This window comes from Carcharodon carcharias, chromosome 16 (genome assembly GCF_017639515.1).
Source record: "Carcharodon carcharias isolate sCarCar2 chromosome 16, sCarCar2.pri, whole genome shotgun sequence".
Taxonomy (NCBI): Eukaryota; Metazoa; Chordata; class Chondrichthyes; order Lamniformes; family Lamnidae; genus Carcharodon; species Carcharodon carcharias.
Genome location: NC_054482.1, coordinates 52,426,088 through 52,445,428, shown reverse-complemented (window position 1 = coordinate 52,445,428; position 19,341 = coordinate 52,426,088). Strand labels below are relative to the sequence as shown.

Genomic DNA, 19,341 nt, shown 5'->3' with positions numbered 1-19,341 from the left:
GGCTCAACACCAGACCAGGTGGTCCCTTCATCTCTTGAGATAAAGGAGGTTGAAACTTTTTGAGTAATGTATCAGTGTCAAATGGCGATGGAGATGATCTTGAAATACATAAAGAAAACTGATGCCAAAAAAACTGAGCAAAACCACATAAAAAAACTACCAGATATAAACAGTAATTGCAGCTGCAAACATAGGTCAGCCAAGTGACTCCAGATGTCAGAACTTTTAAGTCATCTGGAAAGGCTAAAGAAACTGGATTTGCTCACATTGAGGAAAGATTGGGGCCTACCGGGCATGAGGATCACAATGTGCAATTATCTCCATGCTGCCTGCTCATTATAATGATTGCTCCATGCAGCCATTGCTAACTGTGCTGTTCATTTGCTGCATGCGTCAGCAGGGGGCCCAATATCATCACTTGCTGGAACTACTGAAAGCAAACCTGCCCCCGCCTTAAAGCAAGTTGCATTCTGACTTCTAGGGTGCTATGATCATTCAGAATAGTGATGCGCAATAAAGAGCAATCACTGACCATGAGGGAGAGCATGCACTCTAGTTTTTGGATGCTGCACTGAAGATTTAGGTGGAGGAGGCAGAAAGGAGGGATGATCTCCTGCATTGGTGGGATGGGGGCTGGGGTGCCCGAGGTGGCCCTCCAGATACTCGGTGAGAAGATAGTGGGAACGGATATCGCAGAGGTCAATGTGAGGCGTTTAGCCCAAGAACTGGATGCAATGTTGCAAGAGGTTTAATGACCTCACACATGTAGTCAGGTCATGCATACATCTCCAAATGTTATATCCTACCAACTGCATCTCTAGCTTCAGGCACTGCTCAATTCATCACCTACCAACAATCTTTTTCCTGGAGGGCCCTGGCCTACTTTGGGTCTCTTGCTTTGGGCAGGTGCACCCCCATGAGCCTGAGCAGACGGAGTTGATGAGGTCACAGGCAGAGGGGATTGGGAATGGCTGTACGCCATTGGAGATTCCTGGGTGGTTGCCCCCAAGGGGCCTGTCTGACATTCCTCCTTCCTTTGGGTGTCCAAGGACCCCTCCCTCACTCCTTGAAGAGAAGGGGCCTTGTCCCCCTCTCACATAGTTACTGCAAAAGCTCGCTCATGGCTACAGCAATGGAGTGCAGGTCTGGGCGCATCTCCGGCAGAAACTGGGCATCCTGCTGGACAAAGCTCTCTATGGCATTTGCCATCCTGTCCATGGAGACTTTGATGCACTCACATGTCAGAGGCACTACGTTAGAGAGCACATGGTCTCCTCCTCCTCCTCATGTGCCATTCTGTTAAGGGCATCCGGGACATCTGCCTGATGTTCCTGTGTCTCGCTGATACTCAAGCATCCTCTCCATGACCACTTCCAGAGGCTCATCATTTGACAGCTCCAACAACACTCAAGAAGCTTCACATCATCCAGGACAAAGCTGTCCACTTGATTGGCACCACATCCACAAATATTCACTCCCTCCACCATCAATGCACAGTAGCAGCAGTGTATACCATTGACAAGATGCACTGCAGGAATTCACCAAAGCTCCTTAGATAGCAACTTCCAAATCCATGACTACTACCATCTAGAAGGACAGGGGCAGCAGATAGATGGAAACAACACCACCTGGAAGTCCCCCTTCAAGTCACTCACCATCCTGACTTGGAAATATATCGCCGTTCCTTCACAGTCACCGGGTCAAAATCCTGGAAATCCCTTCCTAGCAGCACTGTGGGTATACCTACAGCACATGGACTGCAGCGGTTCAAGAAGGCAGCTCATCACCACCTCCCCAAGGGCGACTAGGGATGGAAATAAATGCTGGCCCATCTAGCGAAGCCCACATCCTGTGAATGAATAAAAAACAGACTGTGGACTTGAGCAGCATACTTTTGGAAGGCTAGACAATCCCCAAACCCCACCTAAACCCCTACCACACAACAAAACACCACAGACCCTAAAATAACCAGAGGGAGATAGAGCAGCAAATCTGTAGGCAAATTGCTGAGAAATGCAAAAACAATAGGGCCATCATGGCAGGGGATTTCAACTACCCTAACATTAACTGAAATAGAGTCAGTGTAAAATGTATAGAGCATGTAGAATTCTTGAAAATTATTCAGGAGAACTTTTAGCCAGTATATATCAAGCTTAACAAGAGAAGGGCAGTTCTGGTGTTAGGAAATGAAGCTGGGTAGATAGAAGGAGAGCATTTGGTAGTTGTTATTAAAAAGGACAAAGACCAGGAGTAGAGGTTCTCAATTGGTGAAAGACCAATTTTACTAAGGTGAGATATGATTTGGTAAAAGTGGACAGGAAACAGCTAAAGGTAAATCAGTGTCAGAACAGTGGGAGGCATTCATGGAGGAGACAGAGACTGTTCAGAACAAATATGTTCCCACAAAGAAAGAGGGTGGGACCCCCAAATCTAGGCCTCCCTGCTATGTCAAAGAGCATACAGGGTAACCTCAGGCAAAAAAGGGAAGCTTATGTCAGATACCAAGAGCTCAGTACTGCAGAAAGTTCAGAGGACAATAAAAAGTGCAGAGGTGAAATTAAAGGAAATCAGTAAAGCATAAAGGGAGCATGAAAAAATATTGGCAAGCAGAATCAAGGAATACTCAAAAGATAAATACCTAAAGGGCAAGAGTATAACTAAGGAAAGAGTAGGGACTATTTGAGACCAAATGGTAATCTGTGGGTGTAGGTGGAAGACGTGGGCATAGTTCTTAATGAATACTTTGAGTCTGTCTTCATAAAAGAGGGGGATGATGCTGACATTATGGATAAGGAGGAAGAATGTGAAATATTGGATGGGATAAACATAGTGAGAGAGGAAATATTAAGGGGTTTAGCATCTTTGCAAGTAGATAAATCCATAGGCCCAAATGAAATGTATCCAGGCCTGTTTAGAGAATCAAGGATGGAAATAACGGAGACTCTGTTCATCATTTCCCAATCCTCTCTGGCTACAACCATACAGCTGGAAGACTGCTTGCACTGTACTGTTGTTTGAAAAAGGATGCAGTGATAACCAGAATAATTACAGGCCAGTTGGCCTAACCTCAGCAATAGGCAAATTATTGGAAAAAATTCTGAGGGACAGTATAAATTGTCACTTATAAAGGCACAAATTAATCAAGGACAGTCAACATCAACTTGTTAAGGAAGGGTTGTGTTTGACTAGCTTTGAATTTTTGGAGGAGTAACAAGGAGAGTCAATGAGGGTGATGTGTTTGATGGAGTTTAGCAAGGTTTTTGACAAAGTCCCACATGGCAGACTGGTCAGAAAAGGAAAAACCCACAGGTACCAAGGGAAGTGCCAAGTTGGATCCAAATTGACTTAGTGGCAGGAAGCAAAGGGTTGTGGTTGTGGGGTGACTTTTGGTTAGAAGGCCGTATCCAGTGGGGTTCCACAGTGCTCAGTACTAGGTCCCTTGTTTTATGTGGGATATATCAATGAATTATAATTAAATGTAGGGACATTACTAAGAAGTTTGCAAATGATACAAAAATTGGTTGTGAGGTTGATGGTGAGGAAGAAATCTGTAGACTGAAGCAAGATATCTATGGTCTAGTTAGGTGGGCAGAAAAGTGTAGGGGGGTGGGCACACCCATGGAGAAGACTGCTGGCCATTATCAGACGGGTTATAACTGAAGCTTTGGCCAGCAGCATTGAAGATGCTTGAATCCTTCATACTGAAACATTCTTCTCGCATCCCACTTCCTGCTCATCTCACACTTTTTTTTTTGCAAAAATATACTTTATTCATAAATCTTCAAAAACATTTCGAACCATTTCAAAATCACCATTACAAAAGTACAATCAGGTTCAACTTTTACAACATGTATCACAAGGTGTATCAGTACAAACAATGAATATTACAATCATTTGCAGACATACATTTTAAGCTGTACAGCCTGAGGGACTCTTTACAGTTCCCAGCCCCTCAGTGCACTGTGGCAGAAAGGTCTTAGGCAGCGACCCTTCCCCATTGCGCCTTTGTGGCGGCTGCCCCAAGCTTAACTGTGTCCCTCAGCACGAAGTCCTGGACCTTGGAATGTGCCAGTCTGCAACACTCGGTCGGGGACAACTCTTTGCGCTGGAAAACCAACAAGTTTCGGGCAGACCAAAGAGCGTCTTTCACCGAGTTGATGATCCTCCAGCTGCAGTTGATGTTTGTCTCGGTGTGTGTCCCTGGGAACAGTCCGTAGAGCACAGAGTCCTCTGTCACAGAACTGCTCGGGATAAACCTCGACAGAAACCACTGCATCTCTCTCCAGACCTTCTTCGCAAAGACACAATCTACAAGGAGGTGAGCAACGGTCTCTTCCCCACCACAGCCACCTCGAGGGCAACGTGCAGAGGGGGTGAGACTCCTGGCATGTAGGAAGGATCTTACAGGGAGGGCCTTTCTCACCACCAGCCAAGCTACACCTTGGTGCTTGTTGGAAAGTTCTGGTGATGAGGCATTCTGCCAAATGACTTTGTCATTCTGCTCAGGGAACCATCCCACAGGATCCACCCTCTCCTTTTCCCTCAGGGCCTTTAAGATGTTACGTGCCGACCACTGCCTGATGGACTTGTGGTCAAAGGTGTTTCTCTGCATAAATTTTCCCGCGAGGGACAGGTGGTATGGCACAGTCCAAATACTTGGAGCATTCCGCGGCAGCTTGGCCAGACCCATCCTTTGCAACACTGGTGACAGGTAGAACCTCAGCATGTAGTGACACTTGGTGTTGGCATACTGAGGGTCTACGCATTGCTTGATGCAGCCGCACACAAAGGTGGCCATCAGTATGAGGGCGATGTTGGGCACGTTTTTTCCCCCTTTATCTAGAGGCTTGTACATCGTGTCCCTGCGGACACAATCCATTTTCGACCTCCAGACAAAGCGAAAGATGGCTCGGGTGATCGCCATTGCACAGGAGTGTGGAATGGGCCAGACCTGCGCCACGTACAGCAACAGCGAGAGTGCCTCACACCTGATGACCAGGTTCTTACCCGCAATGGAGAGGGAGCGTCGCTCCCACATGCCCAGTTTCCTTTTCACCATAGACACTCGCTCCTTCCAGTTTCTAACGCGAGCCCTGGTCCCTCCGAACCATATGCCCAGCACCTTCAGGCCATCAGCCCTGACAGTGAAGGGGACAAAAGATCGGTCAGCCCAGTTCCCAAAGAACATGGCCTCGCTCTTCCCACGATTTACCTTGGCTCCTGAGGCCAGTTTGAACTGGTCGCAGATGTGGATAAGTCTGTGCACCGACAGCGGATCCGAGCAGAAAACGGCGACATCGTCCATCTACAGGGAGGCTTTGACCTGAGTGCCTCCACTGCCTGGGATCGTCACTCCTCTTATGCCCGGATCCTTCCTGATGGACTCAGCAAAGGGTTCTATGCAACACACGAAAAGAACAGGCGAGAGAGGGCAGCCCTACCTGACTCCAGGTTTAATAGGAAAGCTATCTGATTCCCACCCATTGATTGAGACTGCACTACTGATGTTAGTGTAGAGCAGTTGGATCCAATTGCGAATTCCCTCCCCAAACCCCATTTTGGAGAGCACATCCACCATATAGGTGTGCGATATTCTGTCAAAGGCCTTCTCCTGATCCAGGCTAATGAGGCAGGTGTCCACACCCATGTTCTGCACATAGGCAATCGTATCCCTGAGCAGCACGAGGCTGTCAGAGATCTTCCTGCCCGGCACAGTGCAGGTCTGGTCAGGGTGAATCACCAATTCCAGAGCGGATTTGACCCGATTGGCGATGACCTTGGACAGAATCTTATAGTCCACATTCAACAGTGAAATGGGTCGCCAATTTCTAATTTCCTCCCTTTCCCCCTTGTGCTTGTAGATGAGGGTGATAATGCCTTTCCCCATGGATTCTGACATACTGCCGGCCAGGAGCATACTCTCGTACACTTCTAGCAGGTCCGGGCCGATCAAGTCCCACAGAGCCGAATGCAAGCCGTCGCTTCCGGGAGTTTTACTCTTCTCGAAGGACTCAAGGGCCTCAGTCAGTTCGTCAGGAGTTAGCGCTTTGTCCAGACTCTCCCGTGTGCTGTCGTCTAAGACCTCCGTGATAGAGGACAGGAAGGACTGGGAGGCCGTGCTGTCTGTGGGCTTCATGTCATACAATCTGGCATAAAAAGATTTGCTGATCCTCAAAATGTCGGACTGTGATGACTTTACTGAGCCATCTTCTTCCTTCAGGCTGCTGATCACAGAGCTCTCTCTGCGTACCTTTTGGAAGAAGAAACGTGAGCACGTCTCGTCCTGCTCCACGAAGCGGATTCTGGAACAGAAGATGATCTCCGAGGCAAAGAGCGAGGCTTGCTGGCTCTTCACCTCCTGGAGTTCCTCCTTGACATCGACCCCCATCGACCGCAGCCGGAGCAGATTCTGCATGTTTTTCTGGAGTCGGGACATTTCCCTCTGTTCCTTTCTAGCTTTCTGGGTGCCTTTGAGGATGAAAAACCTCTTGATGTTTCCCTTGATTGCTTCCCACCAGTGTGTCAGTGACTCAAAGTGGGGTTTCATGGTTCTCCAACCTTTGTAATCCCTCTTGAGCTCCTCAATGTTCTCTGGGGTCAGCAGTTTCACGTTTAGCTTCCATGCCCCCCTGCCAACCCTCTGGTCCTTCTCTAAGTGACAGTCAGCCAGTAGGAGGCAGTGGTCAGAGAAGAACACCGGCTTGACGTCGGTGGATCTGACTGTGAATGCACGGGACACAAACAGGAAACCTATCCTGGAACAGACGGACCCGTTAGGCCGCGACCAGGTGTATCTACGCTGCGCTCCGTTTGCAGGGTTGCTGAAGATGTCATGCAGCTTGGCATCCTTTACTGTTTCCATCAGGGATCTGGACGTAGCGTTCAATCTGCTTTCGGCCCTGCCGGATCGTCCAGCTGCATCGATGATGCAGTTGAAGTCACCGCCCAGAATGACCAGTCTGGAGGTCACCAGCAGCAGTGGGAGCTGCTGAAAAACCTCCAGCCACTCAGCCCCTTGTGACGGGGCGTAGACGTTAATTAACCGGAGTGGAGCATTCTTGTACATTACGTCTGCTACAAGGAGGCGCCCGCCCACCGCTTCCTTAACCTGGGAGACAGTGAAGTTGCCTCCCCGCAGCAGAATACCCAGGCAGGAGGAACGAGAGTTGTTTCCTCCCGACCAGATCGATGGCCCATGGGACCACCATCGTGACCATTGCCTGTAGGAGCTGAGGTGCGGTATCGCACAGTCCTGCAGAAACAACAGGTCAGCTTTGACCTTGGCAAGGTAATCCAAGGTCGCAACACATCGCGTAGTAGATTTAATGCTACGCACATTTATGGATACAATCTTTACACCCATTTTAAAGCAGTTAGTCGCTTACCAAACCTGTTGTCTCTGAGAGTTCCAGACCTTTGGTCTGCTCCTTCATGCCCGTAATGTGCTCAAATTGCTTCACTTTGGATGGGCTGAGGAAGGCATCCTGAACCTCCCCATTGGCGGTGTTCTGCTCGGGTGGCATCTGGGGGTCCGTGCAGAGAGCGGGGTTTGAAATGTCCTCTGTTGGAGAAGCTTCTCCAATCCTCTCCCCCTCTGGGGCGTTGCTGCTCCCGGCTTCCCGGAGCTGGGGTGCGCTGAGTGCCTCACTGTTCCCAGATTCCTGGGGTTGTGGTGCACTGGCCTCTTCGGGTTGTGGGCAAAGTTGGGGTGCGCTGGTCTCTTCATTGTCTCCAGTGTTCTGGAGCTCGGGTGTCTCATCCTCCAACTCCCTAGCGTTTTGCCGCTTCTTCTGCTGGTGCCGCCCTGGCCCTTCTTCGTCCGAAGAGCTGCTGCTCTTGTTATCTGTGTCGGATAGGAGACGCCTCTTGACTCTTGTCTGGGAAGTGGCTTGGTTTCTTTTTAGCCCCTTCTTCCTTTTGGCTCTCTTCACCAGCTGCCACTCCCCCTGCTGCTTTCCCACTGTTGCCTCCTCCTCCTCCGTTGATTCGCTCTCCTGAGGAGTGGGAGGTTCAGGGGGCAGTGCTGTTGGTTGGCCATCTGTTGCCCCAATCTTTTCCTCCACCTTGTTTCTCTCTGTGTCCTCCTTTGTCCCGTTGTTCTCCCTGGGGGCCTTGGTGGTTGGAGTGACACGAGGCATTTCTTCTGCTTCCCCCTCGTTGGCTTTGGCTGCCTGTGCATAAGTACGGCAACGTTTGGGGCAGGTCTTGTAGAGGTGACTTGCCTCGCCACACAGGTTGCAGCACTTAGCCTGTTTACAGTCTTTTGTCTGGTGCCCTTCCTGTTTGCAGTTCTTGCAGAGGACGGCACTGCAGTTGGCCACCACATGACCAGACTTGCCGCATGAGCGACAAAGTTTGGGTTGCCCAGCGTAGACCAGGTAGCCACGGCTTCCCCCGATAGCGAATGTGGAAGGGGGGTGGAAAACGGCTCCCTTACCGTCGGTCTTGAGCGTTACCTTAATCTGGTGTTTACATGTCCAGATCCCCAAATCATCTCTAACCGCAGTGCAGCTCCCAACCTTATCGAAGTACCTGGTAAGGAAGGTGAGCACGTCAGCGACAGGGACGTAGGGGTTGTACAGATGCACCGTCGCAACCCATCGTTGCAAAGGCAAAGCAAAGAGCGGCTCCGCCGTCAGGATCTTCATTTCTGGCAGGTCTTTCTTTTCCTCAAACACCTTCAGGAGTTTGACACAAGCTGCCACTTGCTTGAAAGTCACATCAAAAAATCCAGCGCTGGGGGAATCCTCCGCAGCCTCGAAAGCACACAGCTTGAATAGGATCCTCTTGGTGAAGAAGGTCCTATCCATTCCTGTTCCTTGCTCACTACCCTTCACCATGACTCGGATGGTGTTAGGTACCCCATGGTAAGGAGTTCGACTGGTTATAGCCATTGCTCTTTCTCTGGCAGAAACGCGATGAAGGTCTGTCCCCTGCTCATCTCACATTTTCTTCTGATTTACAAGTTGCACATGGCGTAAGCATGCAGTTCTTAATTTCTCCTCACTCCTCACCACAACTTTATCTTTACACCTTTACCTTTCAGAAGTGCAACATTGCCAAGCAATGAAAGAAGGCCAAGGAGATACCGTCACTTACTTTCACACTTGCAGCCATTACGATAGTTGCTTCAGTCTCTGGCATATTACGGTTGAGGCTCCCAGACTTCGGTGTATTACGGTATTGGGCACCAGTCTTCGGTGTATTACAGCAGAGGGCCCAGTCTCCTGTGTATTACGGCAGAGGGCCCCAGTCTCCGGTGTATTACAGAATGGGCCCAGTCTTCTGTGTATTACGCAAGGAGGCCCAGTCTTCGGCGTATTACGCTAGGGGGCTCAGTCTTCGGTGTGTTACGGCATAAAGCCCCAGTCTCTGGTGTATTACGGCCGAGGGCCCCAGTCTCCGGTGTATTACGGCCGAGGGCTCTGATTTCTGCCGCCGCCGCCGCCGCCCTACTCACTCCTTTTTCTCCCGGTACAAATGGCCGAGCGCCGCGCCTTCGCGCAGAAAATCAGCAGGTAAAAGATCTTCCTCCGGTCCGCTCTGCAGAAGCACGGCTCCTCCCTGAATAGTGAGTGGTGGGTAGCGGAGGCCTGAGCGCCTCCGACTGTCCAGCTTGATCCGACCCCGCTTTGTGCCTCCATAGGAGCGAATATAAATCCTGCATTGGGCACAAGGCAGTGCAGTACAGGCGTAATGTGAATTTGCTGCAACTAATAAAGTATACCTACAATGCAGAATATAATTAATAAAATAAGTGACTGAACATGATACCTCGCAGAATCCTAAAATGATTGCAATAAATCCGGATAGTTTTAAATACTATGCACTAACATCTAATACAATAGTAACATTCACAATACAAACCACTAATGTGAGGAGATATTGTGTAATATAGTGACAGAAAGCGCAGCTTAATGATGGGATATAATCTATATTGTGTACTTAATGATACAGTGCCAAATGTAATCTGCAATCCAGATGCAATATGGTATAATGCTAGAGAGAGAGAGTACCACGATAACTCGGTGCAATCACCTTTATTGTATGCTAAATATTATAAAATTCAATGTGACGTCTATAAATAGTGTACGTTATGTTAAAAAACGAAACACAAGTACTGTAGATGGTGCAAACACTGTGATGCGTTCGATCCCGGTTCTGCTTTCCACCATTTGTGCATTCAGTGCTACTACGTTGTACACAGGGAAACTCGTACAACTAAGATTGAAGCGTAAATATGTAATTAAACTATTAAAATTGGGATTTACACACTCACGGTGCGATAATTTAAGAGTCACCTTGGGCCGATTTTAAATAATTTTTAAGAAATTTGAAGTCCAGAATGGAATCTTACACATTAAATCTCGCTGGCATTGCTAATTCCACTGCAGTTTGTTAAAATTTATGTTCTTTTGATTGAAGAAAATCTTTCCTGTACCAATTATAATTCATGCTGCTTCTATGCATAAAAATAAATATTTTTATGCATTTTAAAATATTTGATTTCGAGCTTTTAAAAGACTTAAACAATTTAAATATTCATGAGTTATAATGTTTAAAAGTTTTTTTTCAGAAATGTAACTTAATTTTGGGAAGAAATAGAATCTACAATGCACATTAAGGATCTATGGAAATGAACCTTTTATTTGAATTTTATATTGCAAAAGTGATTTAAAAACACCAAAATATAGTCAGGACAAAGGTGATTATACAAAGATGGCATTTTACACCACGCAGTTAGAAATTTATAAGTATTGCAGTTTTTGCGGTAACTCCATAGGTATCAGCATTACTGACCATTGAGATTGTAGCTGCTGGATTTCCTTTGTGGTGTCTGCAGCAAACCCTAGAACCCAGGAGAGGTGTTAGTCAAAACTTGAATGGTCCACTTGAGCTACACTTTCTGTCCTGACACATCCTGTTCTCATCATGCATCACTGATTTAAAGGTTCTTCTAATTCTGGCAAGTCTGATATTGCTTGAATGCAACTCATTTAACAGCTTTTAACATCAAAATTCACAATTTTGTTTGATAATTCTAATGATGACTAAATGTCAGGAGAACGATTTTGTCCAAATAAAGCTGATAGAAATTAGTTGGGTAGAGGGCAGCAAAACATTTCCATAATCCAATGTTACATCTTTTCCATACAGCTATTGAGATCAAAGTCTCAATATCTCCCACTCAGCGTACTTCTTTTGACACCCAGTCTAAGATCAGTTAATTCACCACAGAGCAGACTCAAACCTACAATGTTCTCAGTTGGCATGACTCAACACCACTTTGGGAATGCATTTATCCCAGAGCCGTCAAAGGCATTTAGTAGTCATTGGTTTTCAGCAGAAAAGCATGAGCATCACAAATAATTTCTTGTACATTATGGTTAATTTCAATAGTAAAACTTTTTTTTCATTTTTGCATTATCCCACATGTTAATAATTCAGTTGTTTAGAATTCCAAGTCACCTTGCTCCTACGTTCAGTGTTTTATTTGCAAACCTTCACTGTTTAGTCTCTGGAATGAAGTTGATAAATATTGTAAAAAGCGCTACACAGTGCCCTTGTTTTATATACATGGGCCTGAATACTCCACAGGTCAAATTTCATAGTGTAAGTTCTAATGTTACCCTCACATAGTATTGTAGAACTCTGGCAGGAGTGTTGATGTGTTCTTAATTAAACCTAGACACAGTGCAGAGTGCTTGAGATTCCTGATACAATACTCTGAAGTAAAATACTTTTTTCTCTGTAGGACTGTGGCAGCTGAAGTAAGGAAGCAGATCTCTGGACAATATGGCAGTTCGCCACAGCTGCTCAAAAACCTCAATGTTGGAGCAAATATTTCTCACCATTCAGTAAGTTAATTTTTAAATATATCTTAGAATGTTCATAGATTGTTGAACTTTACTTGTGCTTGATAAAGAAGCCTTTTTGTTAATTCTGATGTTTTCTGGATGACCCAGTTATTAATCATGCTATGCAGAGTGGAGCTGAGCCACACAGGAGAACAGTCCTAAATTCAATCTCAGATATGTGCTAATTGATCCTCTGTCAAGACACCAGTCGGGTTTCAGTAACCATCTTCAGCACTCCTGCTCCTAATTTGCTATATAGCCATCCTTTGCTGTAAAACACTGCTGTGTGGAAGTTGGAGGAGGTCAGAATTGGGCTCAGCTGTAATGACGTATACAGTCAAATAGCCTATTGATAGTCACTGTCAAGATTTCAGCATGAAGAGGACACTTAGCTGAGGTACCAGTGGGTGGCCAAAATCCATGTAACCTTACCAAGCATGAAATTGAGTCTTCAGGGGAGGAAGAAAACTTGACTGCATTTAATACAGTGTAACCCTTTATGTTTTTGATCCTATAGATCACTACATGACCATTGTTCCCTGAGGGAGAAAACAAAAAGAATGACGAGAGGAAATTGACCAGTTCCTTATAGAAGCTGGCTTTCTTATATCCTGCTTGTCATTGGTTAATGTTTGATACTGGTTTGTGGAGAAGTGGTAATGAAATTGAATACAATACAATCAAACTTCCCACAACCAAATAAATAATTAGTGAAATGAAAAACTTAAAATTATAAATTAAAGTAAAGGTGGAAACAAAAGTAGGTCAGTCAGCAATGAAAAGCGAATAGAGTGCTTAAAATTTGTCAGTACTGGAAGATAAATAATGCCGTATGTTATATCCGCTGCTGCCCTACACTGGGAGACCAAATGAAATTTGGATGATTGTCTTGCCAAATGTCTATCTCTGTTTTGTATAAAAACAAACAAGAATTTTAATCAAATTTCTTTCTGTCTGAAGAAGGATATAGTAACCTGTCCTTTCAACTCTACCGATGCTAAGTGATCTGTTTCCAACCTTTTCTATTTTTGATTGATGATTGGTGTGTTGAAGCTGTCTGCTTTGTGTTTGTTCTACGTATTTCAGGTGTTTGTCTTAATGGCCTTTGTTTTGTGGTCAGTGGCGAAGCGATGGCGCTCGCCACTGACTTCGAAAAAAGCTGCCCACAAAGATCTCTGTGGTGTGGATTTCACCTTTATTGATCTCCGGGTGTTCAGCAACAATGATGTCATCAAACAGGGTAAGAAGCCGACCACAGTGAAGAATTCTTGTAGACAGCACAGCAGGAGGTGAAAAACTTCACTTATGCTTCACTTTTTAATATACTTCTCCGGAGAGCAAAATAAAGATTGGGTCATATTCGGGATACTCATAAGGCAGAAGCTGAAATATCAAAGTTTTTAAAAAAAATTAAAAATGTGTGAATTTCTTTATCATAATGGGGAAATTTGACAATTCCACAAATTAGATTTTTAGGGCTAGAAATATTATTCAGCAGTAATTATGAAGTTAATACAAATTAAATTATATCTTGAAATTATAGCTTATTCAGCAAGGTATAATGTTTTTGCAGTATAATGTTTTTGCAGCAAACAATATTGTGAAAGTTGAAATAATTGTTACAGTACTTCAACAGCACACCCTATGGAGAAGCACTGAATCACTGAAAGCAACTTCTAGATTTCTGTTTTTAATTGCTCATGTCTGGATTACATAATTTACTCTGATTTTCAGAGGAGTGATGACAGCGAAAGATGACAGTTTTGATGCCATTACTATTGCAAAATCCGGGCCAGTGTAATAACATATGGTTGCTTTGTTATTGGAAAGTGGGAGTGGTCATTATATGTGGAGGGAAGCAGGCTTAGAAAGATGAGAATTGGAGCATGGATCAATGCTCTTGAGTTTTTTGTCAAGAGAATTTTACCTTCATGTAACCAGTAAAACCTAGGAGTGTTCCACGCTGAATGGATGACCAAAGTAAACGGTTAAATTCCCTGGCTTTGTTTCCCTCAATATAACCATGGAAATTATATTTTTAAAACCTAAATCAAGCCCTATTTTTCAGGATTTGTCTTACTATGACTTTGATTACTTCCCCATTTAGAAATCTGCTTTTAAAAGTTGAAATAAACCGTAGAATCAGATTCTAAATAAAACAATGAAGAAACACTGGTTGATGATCATGAATGTAAAGAGAATGATAGATGTGAAATCGGAGAGGAGAGGAAGAAGTAATTTATTGTGGCTCATGATCAAAGGATTGCCATGGATAATATACGCAGTGCTCCAGAATTTAGATTTTTGATTTGGTTTCCATTAAATTTAAAATTACTTTTGATTATAGGCACCTAAAGCAAAAATCCACTTGCCAGTTGAGATATGTGGTTAAGAAATTTTCTATGAAATCTCTTTGTTGATAAGCACCACTGCAGCCACATCATTGTGAAAATTGTTGTATGACGCATTTAAAAAGAATAAATTTAGTGCAAGAAAACCACTGTCTACATTTGAAGCTTATTCTTGATTTGAGGCTATGAAATGCTTTGCTTTATTGCTGACTAAGAGGATGGTGTGGCCAGTTGCTCCCAGATACCTGCTAGAGACCAAGTGTGCTATTGAGAGGTTAACAGATATGCTGGTATCTTGCTGAACTTTCTCCTTAATACCTTGTTACAATAGTGATACTGAAATGGGAACATTGAGATGAACCCACACATCCTGCAAGCATTGGAACCTCAATTGCATTGGATAACTCCAAAACCCCTGCATTTGTTTTATGTTCAAGAGTGGGCACGGTTGTAATTTCATGAATAAAGATGACTAAATTATATTTGAGATAAAAGCAAAATACTGCGGATGCTGGAAATCTAGAACAAAAACAAAAATACCTGGAAAAACTCAGGTCTGACAGCATCTGCGGAGAGGGATACGGTTAATGTCAACTGTATCCTTCTCCGCAGATGCTGTCAGACCTGAGTTTTTCCAGATATTTTTGTTTTTGTTCTAAATTATATTTGAGGTTGGACTGAAAGCACTTCATGGTGCTCTCAAGGCTGAATGGGCAATGTGGTACAAATTAGTTTGCAGTATTATATGCAGCTAAAGTAACTGTGCAAGAATCAATAGACCTGCCTACACCCTAGACCTAATAATCTGTGATATTAGCTACTCCTAGAACCAGTTGTCCATTGTCTGATTGGATCTCTCTCCCTCTTCTCTTGAAGATGGTCAATGACCTGTCCTGGATTATGGTTTCATAGGCATCAGCAGACCACTTACACTTTGGCCATTTGGCCATTCCGGAATATTTTGCTTTTATTAGCCATTCTTCATGTTGAGCTGAGACAATGGCCTAGAATTTTCCGGCATCGTGGAGATGGATTTGGAGGTAGGGGTGGGGAATTGGAAAAATAATGGAGAGCTGTGTATGAACGGCTTCCTGATGCATTCTCACCTCTGGGTAACTTCTCCAGGCGTGGGCTGGGAATCAGAATGGCTGTCCGCTCCGTGGAGGTGGGCAGCCAGCTAGTCCTCAGGGGCCATTTTGAGCCAGTGCCAAGTGGCTTCTCACTGTGCTATGGCTTAATCGAGGTGGCCTCCTGTGAGCAGGTCAGTGAATAGGCCTTAGGAGGGGTTTCTCCTCCATCCTGTTGTCTGCAGTGGCTTCGAGAGTCTTCACAGCTTTCTATGTTGGCCAGCAAAGGCTTCTCCATGGATCCCACCTGCTCCAGCAGCACCCACCTCTCCTGGTAGGACTGCTGAGGTTTTAGAGCCGCTGGCCCTTCAGCATCAGGACGCTGCTAAGGATGGCGAACAGGGAGGCAACCACTTTGGAGGCTGCCTCAAATATTGCAAGGCTGGCCTCGGGACCGCTTTTGGTTCAATGTTGAGGTTCTGAAGCCCAAGGGAAAATCCAGCCCAATGGCTGTCGGTATTTGAGCGTGGATGGCTTCATAACCAAGCATAATCTTTCCCTAACCAGAGTGCAGGAAAAAAATCATTGGATCATGTCACAGGAGAGTGACCAAGAACTGTAGCTGATCGATCTCCTTGCCTAGACACGTGTGTTGTGGTGAATTGTGGAGCCTCTATTAACATTCCTGCTAATATCAACTAATTTAGCATAGAGCAAGGTTTGATCCTTTGTCTTTCATGGTCTGTAATGCCTCAGTATACACTTGGCAGTACTGATTCATCAAGGCAGCTCTTCTGCAGTGCAAGAACAGAAACTTGTCCATTAGACAACTGCTCTTTGAATCTGAAATGTAAATAATCCTTCAAACTGGGCTTGATGCAGTAGTGCTTCTGCAGTAAACTATTAACATGATAGTATTGTAAGTGTTTGAAAATGTGTAAGTACTATTGAAGTAGCTAATTATGTTGAAAGTAATTAACAACTCAAGCAATTCTCAGGAGTTCACCTTTGTATCAAATGTAGACTGTAGTACAGTCTAATTTAGTATTCAGCTGCAATCAACCACTAAAGAACTCCCATAAGAAACATTTTTAATGGAACAACTTCTGTTCTTTACAGGCATGGCAGTATAAGCAGAACCTTTATAGTTTTCATGTGCACTACAAAAAAAGTGTCATGCTAAACCACAGACCCTTAAGAGAATGCAGTTAATGAACAGGAGACCTTAATTCACCTATTAAAACAGCCCCTGCATGCACAGACATGATAGTGACCTAATTGTTTTATCATACTTTGAAAGGACGCAACTTCTGTGATCTCATGGTGCAGCGATATCTAATTTAATCCTAACATATAGTGTTCAATTTTTTAAAAATCTCTTCCTCCAACTTATTCTCCTCTTCTGAAGACATTGACTAGTTATGAACATACATATGAGTAAGGAGCAGGAGCAGGCCCTTTGGCCCCTCGAGCCTGCTCCACTATTGAATAAGATCATGGCTGATCTGATATTAACCTCAAATCTGCATCCTGTCTACCCCCGATAACCTATCACCCTCTTGCTTACCAAGAACCTATCCACCTCTGCCTTAAAAATATTCAAAGACTGCTTCCACTGCCTTTTTAGGAAGAGAGTTCTAAAGACTCTCGACCCTCTGAGAGAAAAAGTTTCCTCTCATCTCTGTTTTAAATGAGTGACTCCTTATTTTTAAACAGTGACCCCTAGTTCTAGATTCTCCCATAAGAGGAAACAGCCATCCTTTCAAGTCCCCTCAGGGTCTTATATGTTTCAATCAAGTCACCTTTTACTCTTCTAAACTCCCGTGGATACAAGCTAAGCCTGTCCAACCTTTCATTACAGTTCCAAAGACACTGACTATACCTCAGTGCTTCACTTAATTTGTTTATATTGAGCTGTAGACAGTAAGTTTCTATTTATGGAGTCCATAAGTATGCACTTTTGAGCAAACAAACAAATGAATTTGGAGCAGGAATAGACCATTTGGCCCCTCTAGTCAGTTCCACCATTTGATAAAGTTGTGGCTGATCTGACGCGGCCTCTATTTTCCTCTCTACCACCTATGCCTTTTCACTCCATTGTCAGTCAAGAATCAATCCATCTCAGCCTGAAAAATAGCCAATGACCCAGACTCCAGTGCTCTCTGGGGAAGAGAATTCCCAGACTAATGACTCTGAGAGAAATAAATTCTCCTCATTTCCGCCTGTAATGGGAAGCCCTTATTTTTAAATGTGTCCGCTCATTCTAGTCTCTCCCTGAAGGGGAAACATCCTTTCAGTGTCCACCCTGTCAAGTGCCCTCAGGATCTCATATATTTTAATAAGACCACGTCATACTTCTAAATTCCAATGGATACAGGCCCAACTTGTCCAACCTTTCCTCATAAGATGACCCTTTTATCCCAGGAATCAGACAAGTGAATCTTCTCTACTGCTTCTAATGCAGGTATATCCCTCCTTAAGTAAGAAGACCAAAACTGTACATGGTATTTCAGATATGTTCTCATCAATGCCCTGTGTAATTGTAGCAAGACACCCCTACTTTTACATTCTATTTCCTTTATAATAAACAACAATGTTTCATTTGTCTTCCTAATCACTTACTGTGCATACAAACGTTTTGCAATTCATGCACCAGGACACCCAGATCCCTCAGTATCTCAGACTTCTGCAGTCACTCTCAATTTAAATATTTTTCTGTTCTTCCTGCAAAAATTAACAATTTCACATTTTCCGACGTTATACTCCATCTGCCAATTTTTGCCCACTCACTTAACCTATCTATATGCCTTTGCAGGCTCCTTATGTGCTCCTCACAACTTACTCTCCTATCTATCTTTGTGTCACCAGCAAATTTAGCAACCATACATTCGGTTCCTTGGGTTCTTGTAAATAGTTGAAGCCTCAGCATTGATCCCTATGGCACTTCACTGATTACCTCTTGCCAACTGAAGGTGACCTATTTATTCCCACTCTCCATTTCCAGTTAAATAACCAATCCTCCATCCATGCTAATAGGTAACCCCCTACAACATGAGCTCTTATTTTATGTAGTAACTTTTGATGTAGCAAATGCCTTTGTCAAATGCATTTTGGAAATCCAAGTACACCACATCTACAGGTTCCCCTTTATCCACCTTGCATGTTACTTCCTCAAAATTAGTCAAGCATGATTTCCCTTCCACGAAGCCATGTTGACTTTGCCTGATTATATTAAGATTTTCTAAGTGCCCAACTATAACCTTCTTAATAATAGATTCTAACATTTTCCCTTTGACAGATGTTAGGCTCACTGGTCTGCATTTTCCTGTTTTCTGTCTCATTTTCTTGAATAGAGAAGTTAGGATTGCTTTTTCCCAATCTGATGGCACCTTTCCAGAATCAAGGGAATTTTGCAAAATTAAAATCAATGTATCTACTATCTCAGCTGCCACTTCTTTTAAGACTCTAGAATAAAGTCCATCAGGACCTGAGGATTTGTCAGCCATTAGTTTTAATAATTTTATCAGTACCCTTTCCTTGGATTTTGTAATTGTTTTAAGTTCCTCCCTACCTTTCACATATTGATTTACAATTATTTTTGGGATATTTGTGTCTTCTACAGTGAAGGCAGACATAAAATACTTGTTCAATGCAAACCCCATTTCCTTATTTCCTATTTTAATTCCCCAGACTCTCTCTCTAGAGGACCAGCACTCACTTTAGTTACGCTTTTCCTTTTTAAATACCTATAGAAACTCTTACTATCTGGTTTTTATATTTCTAGCTAGCTTTCCCTCATACTCTAATTTCTCCTTCATTATTTTATTAGTCATTCTTTGTTGGTTTTTAAATTCTTGTGACCTACCGCTAATCTTCCCTGAATTGTACTTGTTTTCTTTCAATTTGAAACTATCTTTAACTTCCTTAGTTAGCATGAATGATGCACCCTTCTCCTGGAATGTTTCTTTCTTACTGGAATGTATCTTTGATGATTGTTATTAAGTAACTCCTTAAATGTCTTCCACTGCATCTCTACTGCCCTATCCCTTAACTTAATTTCCCAGT

The 19,341-nt window shown here is 43.9% G+C and overlaps 1 protein-coding gene across 14 annotated transcripts in view; it reads left to right on the top strand.

Moving 5' to 3' along the window:
* The first annotated feature begins 9,414 nt into the window (after positions 1 to 9,414).
* Positions 9,415 to 19,341, top strand: part of dock7 (dedicator of cytokinesis 7) — a 183,625-nt gene continuing 173,698 nt past the window's right edge. For 10 of the 14 annotated variants that reach the window (XM_041208324.1, XM_041208323.1, XM_041208322.1 and 7 more), the window contains exons 1-2: positions 9,466 to 9,518; positions 11,756 to 11,858. In XM_041208324.1, coding sequence (XP_041064258.1) covers positions 9,481 to 9,518; positions 11,756 to 11,858 — 141 coding nt within the window. In that variant the 5' untranslated portion in view covers positions 9,466 to 9,480. Of the gene's footprint in view, positions 9,519 to 11,755; positions 11,859 to 19,341 lie in introns of all 14 variants that reach the window. The other 4 variants (XM_041208327.1, XM_041208326.1, XM_041208313.1 and 1 more) reach the window with 2 other exon arrangements.